The 15,391-nt window shown below is 50.5% G+C and overlaps 2 protein-coding genes across 2 annotated transcripts; both read left to right on the top strand.

The window, feature by feature from the left end:
• The first annotated feature begins 885 nt into the window (after positions 1 to 885).
• Positions 886 to 4,136, top strand: LOC136964984 (zinc finger protein 25-like). Its single transcript, XM_067258961.1, has 5 exons — positions 886 to 1,183; positions 1,457 to 1,540; positions 1,857 to 1,994; positions 2,312 to 2,551; positions 2,789 to 4,136. Exons 1-5 carry the CDS (start codon positions 886 to 888, stop codon positions 3,499 to 3,501), a joined length of 1,473 nt encoding a protein of 490 aa, XP_067115062.1. The 3' UTR covers positions 3,502 to 4,136.
• Positions 4,137 to 4,460: 324 nt separating this feature from the next.
• On the top strand, positions 4,461 to 14,749 carry LOC136965047 (zinc finger protein 721-like). The gene is made up of 7 exons (XM_067259032.1): positions 4,461 to 4,688; positions 6,349 to 6,445; positions 8,673 to 10,070; positions 10,379 to 11,400; positions 11,488 to 11,635; positions 11,795 to 12,793; positions 12,904 to 14,749. The coding sequence occupies exons 1-7, from the start codon at positions 4,680 to 4,682 to the stop codon at positions 13,830 to 13,832; spliced, it is 4,602 nt and encodes a 1,533-aa protein (XP_067115133.1). The 5' UTR covers positions 4,461 to 4,679; the 3' UTR covers positions 13,833 to 14,749.
• The last annotated feature ends 642 nt before the right edge of the window (positions 14,750 to 15,391 follow it).

The raw sequence follows: 15,391 nt of genomic DNA, 5'->3' as shown, positions 1-15,391 counted from the left end.
TGCGCTTTGGTTTAACGGTCAGCTTGCTGGTTATCTTGTTAGATGCTAGCGTGAGCTAGCTAGCCAACTTTTTGTGTTTTGTTGAGCTGGTACTAGTACTAGTTGGCTAGCTAGCCTGCTGTGTTATTAAACAAGGTTAGCTAGCTAGCCTGACAGCCTTTCACATCGCTAGTGACGTTAGTCAACTTGTTTTTCACAATACAGTGAGGAGAATCTGAAAGAAATTGATTCGCTATGTATGAGGTACAATATCGTCTGTGTTCACTAGCTAGCTAACTAGTTAAATGTAGCTAGTCTAGCTAGCTAACTAAATGTGACTAGCTAATGGAACCTGTCATATTTTCTACAATGTTTGTGACTTTGTCCTTTGTTTCAAATGTATAGTATTACCGTTATGCGAGATGTATTTACATTATCCAAGCTACAAAAAAGGCTATCCGAATGAATGAATGAGATAGTAGCTTGCAAACTTACTAGACTACTGTATTTGAGAGCTAGCTAGACAAGTTACGTGTACTAAAATGCTTGAAGTAACGTTATATGTTTCTATCTCGTCAAGGGCTTTTTAATGGTATTTTTCTAACCTAGCTATAAATGAACAGTGTGTGTCTAATTCTCTTCATTCAACAGGATTCTCATGGCAACCAGAGACCGTTTTTTCCCCATGTTGCCCATAACGACCGCTGTGGACTTCAGGGGATAAAAGTTGTTGTCAAGGAGGAGGAAGAAGAGGGCGTGAAAGGTAAGGTGACGTGCATGTTTAACAACAATCTTATTTAACATTTTTATTTTTATGTGAGGATTCTTCATAGCGTGTGTGTTGAGGACCATCCCTTTACGTGCGCCACAGGAGAGAGTCCCACCTGGGTGGCAGAGGGTTGGAAGATGGCATCTGATGACCACACCATCAGACTGACTGTCAACGCGGAGGACGACCAAGAGGGGGAGGAAGAGGGGGAGGAGAAGGGGGAAGAGGGGATATGTGGCCTGATCAACTCTGAGGGTGAAGAGGTGGACTGGAGGCTGACTGACCAGGCAGCGGGAGAGACCTCCATCGTGGAGGTCAGGGGCGAGGAGGAGGAGGAGCGAGGGGAGGGAGGAGACAGAGAGGAGGAGACTGGGGGAGGAGAGAAAACAAATCTGAAATGGGAAGAGGAGGTGCTGAGGGTTCCTCCCATCCACGGTAAAGAGAGGCCTTCTACTCTGCAGGATCCATCACACCAGCTCTCTCACACTCTTCTGATGAAACCTACCTTTATTTGTCAGATGCACAGTGTGCAGGAATAGTTTGTAATTAAATGCTTGATTTGCAGCTCCTTCAACAGGGATAAATGTAAATGAAAGTACTTAAACAGTTCACTGACAGACCCCCTCTACGCCCCCCTCAATTACCCCCACCCCTCAACCTAAACATTGTAATCAAATGTCCCACTTACATTGCCTCTCCCCCCTCCAGGAGGAAAGAGGAGGAGAGGGAGGCCTCCCAAGGCGTCTCCCCCAGATCCGGGACCCGATGCTGGGGAGGACAGTCAGCCCACAGGTGAGGAGAGCCTGGAACTCCTGTCAGGACATGGAGATGGGGCAGAACCCAAGTAGAACAGCCTCGCTGCTCTAGAACATCCTAGTTTTTCAAAAAATGTTTTTCTTGTTGTAGTAGATATAAGTTAGGAATTTTCCAACCCCTTTTCATGCAAGAAGCCTAAATAAGAAGATGATCTTAATTTACTTAGCTGGTAAAATAAGCCTTTTTTCTCGCAAAACACTGTTGTTTTCCGGTTTCAGGCTCAAGTAGTGTTCATAAACCCTAGCTCCTCTCCTCTCTACCCTCCTCCCTCCATCGGCACATCCCCCCACAGGAAGGAGGCGCAGTCGGAAGCCTCCAGCAGGAGGAGGGGGCGACCCCCCCGCCTCTCCCCCACTCGCAGGCAGCGGGACACGGCCTCGGCGGTGCAGCAGCCAGCTGGGAGGAGCTGGGATGGAGGCTGCCTCGCCTGGTGAGGCTGCCTCGCCTGGTGAGGCTGCCTCGCCTGGTGAAAACGGCAGGCTTCCTGTCTGAGCTGCCGGACAGTGCTTGGTTGATTGAAGTTCAAACTAAAGATTAAACTGTCTGTGTAAAGTCCTTACATTGTCAGTTTAGAGTACTAAATTACTTGATAGTTCTTTAGAAACCTTCTTATGAAGTTCTCAGGTTAGATTATAACCTGTAATGGATCTTTATTTTTTTTATTTTTTTTTCCACCAAAATTATTCTGGTAATTGTCCCTTCAACAAATGGACGACAAACAACTAACAGTCCCTTTAACCCCGGCAGTGAGGAGGCGGGGCAGGAAGAGGACCCTCCCACTTCCTGTCCTCCCTACTGGCCTGGTGGCGACGCCCAGAGCACGGCTGACGTTCCACTGCTCCGTGTGTGGGAGGGAGTTCTCCCACGCCTACAAGCTGGAGAGACACACGCTGATCCACACTGGAGAGACGCCCCACCGCTGCTCTCTCTGTGGGAGGGGCTTCAACCAGAAGGGAAACCTCAAGACGCATCAGAAGGTGCACTCAGGTGAGGGACAGGATCAGACCATTAACTATGAGGGGAGGGGTGTGGCTAAGTGTGATCCCTCACCCCTGAGAAGGGGAACAAAGTGGAGCCTAAACAGGCTATCCCAAAAACATTTTAATTTAGCCTATATGTTAGCTTGTGGATCAGAAGCCATGATCTCTTGCTCTCGACCCCCCCCCCCCCCTCTCTCTCTCTCTCTCTCTCTCTCTCTCTCTCTCTCTCTCTCGCCCTCTGCAGGAGGGAAACCCAGTGTGGACTGTGCTGGTGAGCCAGACCTCCTGCAGGAGGTGCAGACGGAGCAGCAGGAGGGGGCTTGTCCCAGCCCAGCCCCCCTTGGTGCCCCGCTGCCCCCCTGGGCAGCGCCCCCCCTGGAGGAGCTGTGTTTCTGCCGGCAGTGTGGCACCCAGTTCAGCCAGAGGCAGCAGCTGGAGGAGCACATGCACGGACACGTCCAAGAGAAGCCCTACTCCTGCCCCGACTGCGGCAAGAGGTTCATCAACGAGAGCTACATCCATATCCACCAGCGGATCCACACGGGGGAGAGACAGTTCCGCTGCCCCGAGTGCGACAAGACCTACTACACGGCGTCCGCCCTGCGGCTGCACAGCATGAAGCACTCGGACGTCCGGCCGTTCGGCTGCCCCGTGTGCGAGAAGCGTTTCCGCGTGCAGTCCTACCTGGCGGCCCACCTCCTCACCCACACCAGGGACCGGCCGCACCTGTGCTCCGTGTGCGGGAAGAGCTACGCGCGGGCGGAGGAGCTGAGGGTGCACCACCGGCTGCACACCGGGGAGAAACCTTACCGATGCGGCGAATGCGGGAAGAGCTTCATCTACCGGCAGGGACTGAGGCAGCACCAGCGCACCCACGGGGGGAGGCGCATGGGCCCCACGAGGCAGCTGGGCCGGCCCAGGCAGAGCCACCGGGAGGAGGGGAGGCTGCTGTGCTGAGCTGTGGGAGGACCAGGAGGAGATGTCAGCCTGTCGCTCAGATCTTCCTGTGTGGAGCGACGACAGGGGCTTGAAGAAGCCATTTTTTTTCCTTTTGTGGAAAATGTGTGTGTGTGTGTGAGAGAGATATCGCTTCCTCCGACTCATCACAACACAGCTTTGCTGTCATACCTGCTGCTAGGGACCTTGAGTCAAGGACCTGTGTCTCAGTATAGTTCGGTTTTACTGAACAGTTTTAAGTATGTCAGCATTTCCTTATGTTACTAGGGTGGTTTCCTAGCAACTAGGAATTCCCTAGAAATAACTAAATCATAAAGACGGTTGCAGTTAATACGATCAATCCTCAGTTATCAAACAACTCTGTCCCACCCGTCTTTGAAAACCAACCGGCACCCCCAATGCAGTGTAACTTGACACAAACCTTGTAATAAATAAATAAAATAATTAACCAATTTTTCTATTTTGTTATGATACAAAATCACGATATTGCCTCATGGATTGTTGAGGGAGGGGGGGCTCAGGATGTGTGGGCTGTACTGATTAGATCTGCCTCCTTCCTCTATGTACCTGCTATCCGAAATAAATGGCTTATTATTGATGATTTGCATCTTGATGATGAAATATGGCTGTTGACATTTAAAATAAATACTGATTATTCTGAATATATCTTGTGTCTTTGGTGTGAAGGATCTGGGTTCTTATTTTAAGGTACCAAACGAAAGGTATCTTCCTTTTTTTTTTCGACCTAACTTTTATAGTTGGTTTCAGCCTTGCGAGCTGAAGATCAGCTATAGAAGTTAGGACGAAAAAAAAAAAACGTTAAAGGGTTAATGATACTCATCGATGACCTGGAACGGAAAAGGAGAGCAACCCGGAAACGGAAAAAAAACCAAGATCAACCAACAGTGGCAGAGAAAGGGCTTCACTAACTGGTTCCCTTTTTGCATTGTATCAATTAATAATATTATTAGGGCCATCAATGTCTGATCGTGGATTATTTATATCAAAAAATTTCCCGAACCACAATATGATGCTGTTTCTGATGTGCTCCTTAACCAACGACCGAACACTTTCAGTCCTGAATCACGGACGTTAGCCTCGTGTTAACTGACGGTAGGAGGAGAGAAAAAAAGGGTGATAACGACAGCTATTTATCAATCAAAGGAGGTCGACTCAGGATGGATGGGGTGAGATGATTGTCGTGAATTTGTGGTAATTAGAGCTACAATAATGCAAATGTTATCTATGCAGCTTCTCCTTTTAGCTAGCTACAGTAGTGCTAGCACTGCTAGCTTTAGCGGGGAGGGCGAAACCTTTTGAGCGATTTCATGAAATACAAAATTAATATTCATAACAAAATTATATAATTGCATAACATTAACTATAAGAACATGCATGTATATTATCAAATCAACAATAGATTAACGCGTTTTGAAGGGTTTTAATTTGACTCATGTTACTTCCGTTCATCAACTCCGACGCAGATGGCTTGCCTCACTGCAGGGACTTGGGTTAATCTGCTCATTATAGCGGAATAGCGGCTAGGCTAGTTACCTTTTTTCTGCATTCAGCGACTGGGAAAATTGTACAGTGTCTGTGTTAGCGATCTTCTGTAATGGGTGTACCTGTATTTGCTTAAAGAGGGATTCTACATCTGTGTTGTGAAAACTCAAACATGCTTCATTAGTTACGCAAGCTTTGGAAACAAAAACAACTCTTTAATTTACACTTTCAATTAAACACTAGACAGACACCATATTACGGCAGTGATGGAGACAGCTACAGTACACATTTCTAAGGTGTAGGCCTAAATGTAGCATCTTATTTCAGTAAATGCAAGCGTCTTATTGACTGTGAAACACGGTGCAGATTACATTCACACAGGGAAAACCACAGTTTCGTGGTTTACAGATGAGTCCATGGACGCTATTTAGTAGTCTAAGGATGTAGTTGATCAGTTGCTTCTTTAATTTCAGAACAATGTAAACTCGACCGTAACGGTTAGGCTTCTTATAGAACAGAATTGGTTGTAGCCATCAAAACTAGATACAGGTTGAGAAGCAAGTTGGCTACTATACATAGCTAGCTTGTTTGTGGGAGCAGAGTCCAGTTTGTCTTAATTAACTCAAAATATTTAATACAGTGAGTAAGTCATCAAGTTCCGATGTAGCAAACCAGCATCAAATCATCACATTACTGAGCTTTTAGCCGTTAGTGTTTAACCGGTTCACAATGGATAATCTTATGTTTAGTTACACATCAAACAAATTAAATGAGCATTCAACTCTGTTAGTTTACTGTAAAAAGGCTAGGATTGCGTCGCTAGCTCTCCCTTTATAGCAATGGTTGAGTAAATGTGTTGTAGGGCTAATAGCGTCATGAACTCGGTTGAAGTGTTATGAACTCGGTTGAAATGATCCGCTGCTTAAGGAAGATATCTAGCAGTAGTAAAGTAAAGTGCTGCTAGCAGTAAAGTAGTGCTGCTAGCAGTAAAGTAGTGCTGCTAGCAGTAAAGTAGTGCTGCTAGCAGTAAAGTAGTGTTGCTAGCAGTAAAGTAGTGCGGCTAGCAGTAAAGTAGTGCTGCTAGCAGTAAAGTAGTGCTGCTAGCAGTAAAGTAGTGCTGCTAGCAGTAAAGTAGTGCTGCTAGCAGTAAAGTAGTGCTGCTAGCAGTAAAGTAGTGCTGCTAGCAGTAAAGTAGTGCTGCTAGCAGTAATGGAAGCCACCATGTAAGTGCTGCTGCTTGAGATGATTCATGCTTTATGAGTTACACTTTTAGTCGAAATTCAAAGTGTTAAAATGCCTTTGATCCATTGACGGATAACCTCATGATGTCTCCCATGTAACCAGGGACCTGAATCCCTGGTGATGAAGGTGAAGGAGGAAGAGGAGGATGGCTACGAAGAGTATGGCCTCGTTATGGTGAATTCATCTGGTGGGGATACTGGTTAGTACTGCCCTCATCTCTTCTGGTGGGGATACTGGTTAGTACTGCCCTCATCGCTTCTGGTGGGGAAACTGGTTAATACTGCCCTCATCTCTTCTGTTGGGGATACTGGTTAGTACTGCCCTCATCTCTTCTGGTGGGGAAACTGGTTTGTACTGTCCTCATCTCTTCTGGTGAGGAAACTGGTTAGTACTGTCCTCATCTCTTCTGGTGGGGAAACTGGTTAGTACTGTCCTCATCTCTTCTGATGGGGAAACTGGTTAGTACTGCCCTCATCTCTTCTGGTGGGGAAACTGGTTAGTACTGCCCTCATCGCTTCTGGTGGGGAAACTGGTTAGTACTGCCCTCATCTCTTCTGGTGGGGAAACTGGTTAGTACTGCTCCATCGCTTCTGGTGGGGAAACTGGTTAGTACTGTCCTCATCTCTTCTGGTGAGAAAACTGGTTAGTACTGCCCTCATCGCTTCTGGTGGGGAAACTGGTTAGTACTGTCCTCATCGCTTCTGGTGGGGAAACTGGTTACTACTGCCCTCATCGCTTCTGGTGGGGAAACTGGTTAGTACTGTCCTCATCTCTTCTGGTGGGGAAACTGGTTAGTACTGTCCTCATCTGTTCTGATGGGGAAACTGGTTAGTACTGGCCTCATCTCTTCTTGGGACCTGATGATTGTGTATTCTTTTATACAGGGTTCGTACAAGGTGCTTAACCCTTGTGCTGCCTTCGGGTCACATGAACCATCGTTGTGTTGTGACAACTTTACCCAAAATAAAAACAAATAAAAAGCTTTATTTGTTTTTGAACCTTTGAACCTTCGCGATGTGGGGGGTCTGACACACCCCGACGGTTAAAAGAAAATGCTTCACTTTGTTTTTGTATGCGGTAAAGTTGTCGCAATACGACAGCGAGTCATAATGACTGATGGGTCAGAATAACCCGAAGATAACACAAGGGTTAAAGTGCTTGAAGTACTTGAATTTGACTTTTTAAAATTTAAGTCCTGGAAAACCCTTGAAAACAGTCATATTAATGACAAGGTACTTGAAAAGTGCTTTAATTATTTAAAGATGATATATGAATTTACAAAGTAATTTAGAAGTGTTAATTTTTGTCTTCTATAAAACAGTCTTTTACCTCAGAATTAACGCCTCAGCCCATCCCCCCCCTCCTGCTAATTTAATTAAAGCACAATCCGTTTTTTCTGGCATTCTTTGGTTTGTGTTATAGCATATGATTATGCTCTCATTCATTTGTGTTTTTCAAGCACGATAAGAGCCAAAGTAGAAATCAATTTGGTTCTGAACAAGCGCAGTCTGAAGCGTCATTGTTTGCACACACACCCGACTCACACACACCGAGAGAAAAGCCTCTTTTTCTCAGCCAGTGCGCGCCAGTACAGTATTGATTAGGCCTACTTGAGGACGAAACAGAACATTGTCAAAATGACCATTTTGGGTGAGTATCCTCCTAAATCTGTCTTAAATGAGTTTCAAAATCTTAAATGAAGGTGAAGAGCTGGAAGAAAACCAGATTTACATTTAGTCAATTAGCAGACACTCTTATCCAGAGCGGCTTACAGTAAGTACAGGGACATTCCCCCGAGGCAAGTAGGGTGAAGTGACTTGCCCAAGGACACAACGTCATTTGTCACGGCCGGAAATCGAACTGGCAAGCTTGTAATTAATAGCCCGATTCCCTAACCGCTCAGCCATCTGACCCCGGATTTGTGTCAGACAGATCCACGACATGTGCGTGAGATCTTAAAGAGACAGCGTCTAATAAACCCACTGCTGTCCGTCTCATTAATGTTAGCAAATGTTAACAAAAGAAAAAGAGAAAATCACAAGCTGCTCTTGATTGAATAACATTTGTAGCTTTAATAAGGATTAATTTAAAGTAAATACAGCATATGTTTGATAAATTAGATCTCTGATTGTAGTCCTTGAAAACCCCCAAAATAGTGCTTGAAAAGTCCTTGAAAGTCCTGGAGATTCATTACACAGTATCTGTACGAACCCTGTTAATAACGTACACATTCCTGCTCCCTCAAAAATCACACGAAAACATCCTTCATCTTTTCCTCTGTGGTTTGTGAGAAATCCCTAATCACAGCTCCTCTTCTTCTGCCCATCCAGGAGAACCCTTCAGTGGGGGGTTCCACAGCTCCTCTTCTGCCCATCCAGGAGAACCCTTCAGTGGGGGGTTCCACAGCTCCTCTTCTGCCCCTCTAGGAGAACCCTTCAGCGGGGGGTTCCACAGCTCCTCTTCTGCCCCTCCGGGAGAACCCTTCAGCGGGGGGTTCCACAGCTCCTCTTCTGCCCCTCCGGGAGAACCCTTCAGTGGGGGGTTCCACAGTGAGGAGGGTCCCTCCACGTCGGGAACCCCGCGGCGGCATGGCCGTGCATCGTCAGGGACGACAAAACTTCCCTACAGCTGCCTGGACTGTGGGAAGGCGTTCCCCAGCCCGTCCACACTGAGGACCCACACGATGTCCCACACGGGGGAGAGACCTCACGGCTGCTCCGTGTGTGGAAAGGGCTTCCTGACCAAACACCGGCTCACCGTCCACCTGAGGACCCACACGGGCGAGAGGCCCTTCAGCTGCTTGGAGTGCGGCAAGACGTACATCAGCCAGGAGCAGGTCAGCACTCACTTCCGCTACGTCCACAGCGGGAAGCGTCCATACGCCTGCTCCGTCTGCCAGAAGGACTTCCCCAACCCCTCCAAGCTGCGGCGGCATCAGGCCACCCACACGGACGCCAGGCCGTTCCCCTGCCTCGTGTGCGGGAAGCGCTTCAGAGAGACTGCGCACCTCCACAACCACGCCCGTCTGCACACCGGAGAGAAGCCGTACCACTGCCCCGACTGCGGCGTGAGCTTCGTCAGCCAGGGGCAGCTCATTCAGCATCGCCGCACCCACACCGGGGAGAAACCGCACCCCTGCTCGCAGTGCGGGAAGCGCTTCTCCCGTCTCTGGTACCTGAAGTCCCACATGGCAACGCACTGTGAAAACAGGCTGATGACCAACAGCGAAGTCCCCCTCCCGGACAGCAGGGGGAGCTGTCTGTCTGGCCCGGACCTGCAGGAACTCCAGGAAACACCCGAGGGCGGGAGCTTCTCCCTGCCGGGGTCTGATCCGAGGCACGAGCACCTCCCTGCCAGGGGGATATCCAACCGCCGCTTCGCCAGCGGGAAGACGTTCTCTCCACGGCACTCTCTGACCCGACACGTGTGCACGGATTCCAGGAAGACGCCTTTCCGACGCTCTCGGTTTGGGAGGGGCTTCGCCAGACCCAGTGCGGCTCCTGCAGAGGAGCCGTACTGCTGCGGTCTCTGTGGGAGGAGCTTCTCTCTCTGGGTGAACTACAGGGTCCACCAGAGAGCCCACGGCGGGAACAGGAAGTTTGCACCAGAGCCTCGGGGCTTTCGTGGTCCGGGTAGGAAGTCTGGGGGCCAGGAGGAGAGGCCGGAGGCTGGGCTGTCTGGGGGGGCATTGAGGCCCGTGGCAGGCAGCCAGGGAGGATCTGCCAGCCAGCCAGAACCCCAGTCTGAGGAGTCGTCCAGCAAGGAGGATGCCTGGGAGAGGCAGGTGGTGGTGAAGGAAGAGGAGGAGGAAGATCCCTCGTACGGTGAGATATTTACATTTAGTCATTTAGCAGACGCTCTTATCCAGAGCGACTTACAGTAAGTACAGGGACATTCCCCCGAGGCAAGTAGGGTGAAGTGCCAAATGACGTTGTGCCCAAGGACACAACGTCATTTGGCACAGCCGGGAATCGAACCAGTGACCTTCTGATTACTAGCCCGATTCTCTAACCGCTCAGCCACCTGACTCAGATATGATCATGGTGTGGAGTAGGAGATGGTTGCTGGATGTCCTGCTTGTGGGTGTACCCTATGTTCATGTTGTCTAATACGTTCATGTCTGTGTTCCCAGGACTGGGAGGGGAAGAGGGTTTGCGAGGAAGTGAACTCAACCAGGAGAACAGGGGAACCCACTGCTGCTCACTGTGCGGCCGCCGGCTGTCCAGCGCCTACAAGTTGATGCTGCACCACAGGACCCACACGGGGGAGAAGCCCTTCCCCTGCCTCGTGTGCGGGAAGCAGTTCTCCCAGGCGGCCAACCTCAAGACCCACCAGAAGGTGCACAGCGGGGAGAGGGCCTACGCCTGCCCCGACTGCGGCAGCCGCTTCACCCACCTGGGAGACCTCAAGAGGCACCAGCTGCTGCACAGCGGCCACAAGCCCCACAGCTGCTCCGAGTGCGGGAAACACTTCACCCAGGTGGCCCACCTCAAGCTGCATCAGCTCACCCACTCCGGAGAGAAGTTGTTCCGCTGCCGCCAGTGCGAGAAGAGCTTCTCCACGGCGGCCAAGCTGAAGAGCCACGACAGGGTGCACACAGGGGAGAGACCCTACCAGTGCTCCTTCTGCGACAAGAGCTTCGCCCACTCGGGCACGCTGGTGAAGCACGAGCGACTGCACACGGGGGAGACACCCTACCGCTGCTCCCACTGCGGCAAGGGCTTCGCCCAGCTGGTGTCTCTGAAGATCCACATGCAGATCCACACGGGGGAGAACTTCTACCGCTGCTCGCGGTGCGAGCAGAGCTTCACCACGTCCACCAAGCTGAAGGACCACCAGAGGAGCAGCCACGGCGTGGAGAGACCGCACCGCTGCTCAGAGTGCGGGAAGAGCTTCAACATCGCCTCCCGGCTGAAGCAGCACCTCCGGGTTCACACCAAGGAAAAGCCGTTCCACTGCTCTGTCTGCGGGATGCGCTTCACACTGGTGGAGAATCTGAGTCGGCATCAGCGGAACTCCCTGGGCCCCTGCAGCGCGGCGAGCCAGACCTCCGGGGGAGGAGCCGGGGTCCCCTGCAGCACGGCGAGCCAGACTTCCGTGGAAGGAGCTGGGGTCCAGGGCCCCGATGCTGCCCCAGCGGGGGACACACACACGGTAGGAGACTGGGATCGTTGATCATCAGAGGGTTTCAGTTTGCAGATCTTTGGCGTCACTGCGCGCTGATCTTTCTCTGTGTTGTAGGATTGCCGTGATTCCATACCCAGCGTGTCGCCAGGGCGACAGGATGGTAGCTGTGTAGACCAGGCAGGAAGTGAGGAGGACGAGGAGGCTGTAGGGGGTCTGATCAACTCTGACGGAGAGGAAGTGGAATGGGATTTTCTTCAATCAGGTCAGTCAGACAGTCAATTGTGTGAAGATATGTTTGGATTATTAGGATATATTTTGTTGGGTTTCAGTTGTTGGGATAGAAAAGACAATCGCTCTGTGTGTGTGTGTGTGTGTGTGTGTGTGTATGTTCTCTGTGTCCCTGTGTGTGTGTGTTCTCAAGGAGAAGGTGAGAAGAGCAATTATGAGAACCAGCAGGAGAACCAGACAGTGAAGAAGTTCCACCGCTGCCTTGAGTGTGGGAGGGAGTGTCCATCCTTCTTCAGACTCCAGATGCACATGAAGACCCACACAGGAGAGAAGCCTTACCCCTGCCCCACGTGTGGGAAGCATTTCCGCCAGAAGGAGCACCTGAAAGAACACGAGAAGGTTCACACGGGGGAGAAACCCTACTCCTGTTCAGACTGCGGCGTGAGGTTCAGTCACCAGGGGGCGCTGAGGAGGCACGAGCGCTCACACACAGGAGAGAAACCCCACCCTTGCGCTGCGTGTGGCAAGAGGTTCACCAGGATAAGCAGTCTCCGAGAGCATCAGAACACGCACACAGGAGAGAGGCCGCACTGCTGCAGCGTGTGTGGGAAGACCTTCTTCAGGCTGTCGGCCCTGCAGAAGCACCAGGTGACTCACACGGGGGAGAAACCCCATGTCTGCGACGTGTGCGGCAAAGGCTTCTCCGAGACGTCCTACCTGCAGTGTCACCAGCGCTCCCACACTAGAGAGAAGCCCTACCAGTGCGAGGACTGTGGGAGGAGCTTCTCCCAGCTGGGGAGCATGAAGAGACACCAGCAGATCCACTCCAGGGACGGGCCTGGGCTTGGGCCTGGGCCTGGGCCTAGGGCTGGGCTTGGGACTTTGGCTCTCCTTCTCACTTCTCCTTATACTCACTCTGGTTATGTCGGGCAGGAGGCGTTGGAGTCCAGCTGTTCTACTTCCTGCCTGTCAGGATCCACCCCCCCCATGCTGAAGACTGGTAACCACGGTGACCAGAGCAGGCCACAGCAGGGGCCTGAGGAGCAAGAGGACTTTAGTCTGAAGAAAGAGGTGAATGTTGATGACAGCGATGAGGAGGAGGAGGAGGAGGAAGAGGAGGATGAGGATGAAGACGACAGTCTTGGTGCTGTGGTCTACTCTGAGGGAACAATGGTCGATGTCCCTGGCCTTGGTGAGTCAATTTTCTGGGATTTTACATCGTTTTTTCAGCTTTTCCTGTATGTACTGTGCCTCACCTGCTTCATCTGTTTTGTTTTCTCCAACCGTCTTTGCTGCCTCCAGGATCCAGTGGTATCAGTCTCCAAGATGGTGCTTCCAACCATCACGGCGTCACGCTCCAGCCCCACGTCTGTAAGCTGTGTGGGAAAGGCTACCAGAAGAGGTGCTCCTTGCAGAACCACCTGCTGACCCACACAGGAGAAAAACCCTTCCCTTGCTCCGCCTGCGAGAAGAGCTTCCGCAAGAAGTCCGCCCTGACCGACCACATGCGCGTCCACACGGGAGAGAGACCCTACATCTGCTCCATCTGCGGGAAAACCTTCGCTCTCTCCGGCTGCCTCCGGAAACACGCCAAGCGCCACCGAGTGTCTGGAGGGGAAGAGCCCTCGGCCCCCCAGCAGGCCCACAGACCCTCCAAGAAGACCGAGCACATCTGTCCTCTCTGCGGCAGAGACTGCCTGAAGCGCTCGGCGCTGCACATCCACATGAGGATCCACTCCGGGGAGAAACCTTACAAGTGCTCCATGTGCAATAAGACCTTCACCCAGAGCGGCCACCTGAAAGACCACCAGAAGGTTCACTCTGGAGAGAGGCCGTACCACTGCTCCGTCTGCGGAAAGAGCTTCTCGTACTCCGGGGCGCTGAAGAGGCACGCCTTGCTGCACTCGGACGTGAAGCCTTACTCCTGCTCCGAGTGCGGGCGCAGCTTCGCCCAGGCGGGCCGGCTGAAGGAGCACATGCTGGTGCACGTCAGGGACAAGCCGCACGGCTGCCAGCATTGTGGCAAGACGTTCAACCGGCTGTCCGACCTCACGGCCCACCTGAGGACCCACTCGGGAGAGCGGCCGTTCCGCTGCTCTGCCTGCGGGCAGGGCTTCACCCGCACCTCCACCCTCCTCAAACACCAGCGCAAGGCCCACCCGGGAATCACCCTGCCAATGAAGATCGTGGAGAATGGGGAGGAAGACTCTATGCAAAGCGATGAGGATTAGGATGACGCCGATGTTGGACTGTCCTCGGGTGGAAAGATGGCCGACTGACGAGGCTTGTTTACCCCGTTGGGAAACGCAGTTACTTAAACGGAAATTCCCGTTATCACTGTTTTGTTAAGAGAATTAACTTTTTTGTCCTCCGGAGAACATAGTCTTACTCGTTGTAGTCTAAAGCTAGGATGTGTTTTACATGAAACTGTGTGTCTGCGTGTCTGCGGTGCCCTGGGGTCATGTCTCCACCTCCTGCCATCACAGATATTATTCCCAACATCTCAACTGATCCTCGGTCAGTTCTTCTGCTTGCGAACACTGTGATGAGACGAGCCTGGTCCCGGCCCACCGATGCAGAAGACAGTTAGCCTTAAACATTTGTGTGTCGCTATCAATCCTCACTTGGTCTATATTAACGATCCTTAAATTAAAAGTGTCTAAAGATCAACAGTCGGACCTAAATGTAACTGTGTTCACGCCTCAGTGTAAACACCGCTTGCCTGTGCCATCAGATTTCTTTCTGCTCAGAGAAGCTCTGGGCTGAGGTGGTATTTGTTTGAGAGAGAGGTGGTGTTTGAGAGAGGTGGTCGATCTTGTGAGTGTGTGGAGAGGACCGGGGCGGGACCAGGGTTCTAAACCTGGAGAGCCTGTTCCTCCTGAGCCTGGAGAGCCGCGGCGGCCTGTTGGCGGCGGTCAGTTTCATAAAATAAACCGTAGTGCTAGTTAAGGTTTGATGAGTTTGCATGAGAAAGATGGATTTACTGGAGCTGGCCATATCACGTGGTTGGTTGCCAAAGTAACTGATTAAAACAACAAATATATGTAATCAAGATGTATGAAATGGGTTTCATACCATGTCCAAGTATTATCTGGATTATGGAAAACTGTATGACATACAACATTGAGCAACGGTATAATAAAGATTGAATCCATCTTGTGTCTTGTGTCAAAGTGAGTTTAGTTGTAATTAATCGGGATGAGCGATACGCACACGCTCAAGATATGTGAACTCGTGCTCATGTTACAGATTAGGAATATGATGTTATGGTGTTTTAAGGTTTAATGTTTTAATCATTATAAATATAGTAAAAGATTAAGTCCTATTTGTAGCCTATATCCTGAGGTTTTGGTGTGGTAGTATTGGCTAATTCGGATATAGTCATTGCTCTTTTTTTCTTATTCAACACCAACAATCGATTTGCACATTTTATTGCGTTTGTGAGGACTCAGTTCTCCAAAAGCATGAACATTAAGAAAGGGGGTTTATAATATCTGGCAACACAGGGTTTCCGGTATCGTCTGATCTCGCCCGAAATTGCGGGAGATTGGAAAGTTGTCTATCCTCGTGAAGTGGAGCTTCAGCATCGGAACGGGAGGGGAAAACAGCGCTTGAGGGAACAGTACTAGTACAGAGGACTTTCTTTGGTGGTTCACTTGGTAAAGTAAACGATATTTTCTACCGTTGTTGTTGACTTTTAGCGAGCCAACACCAGTAATCCACTATGCTAGCTTGTTAGCTAACATAGCCGGTGTCCAACAGGATGGCTAGCTTGCTAGTTTTCGTAAAT

This window comes from Osmerus mordax, chromosome 21 (assembly GCF_038355195.1).
Source record: "Osmerus mordax isolate fOsmMor3 chromosome 21, fOsmMor3.pri, whole genome shotgun sequence".
Lineage (NCBI taxonomy): Eukaryota > Metazoa > Chordata > Actinopteri > Osmeriformes > Osmeridae > Osmerus > Osmerus mordax.
Note: the sequence above shows the minus strand (reverse complement) of the source record. Positions and strands in the feature narration are given on the sequence as shown.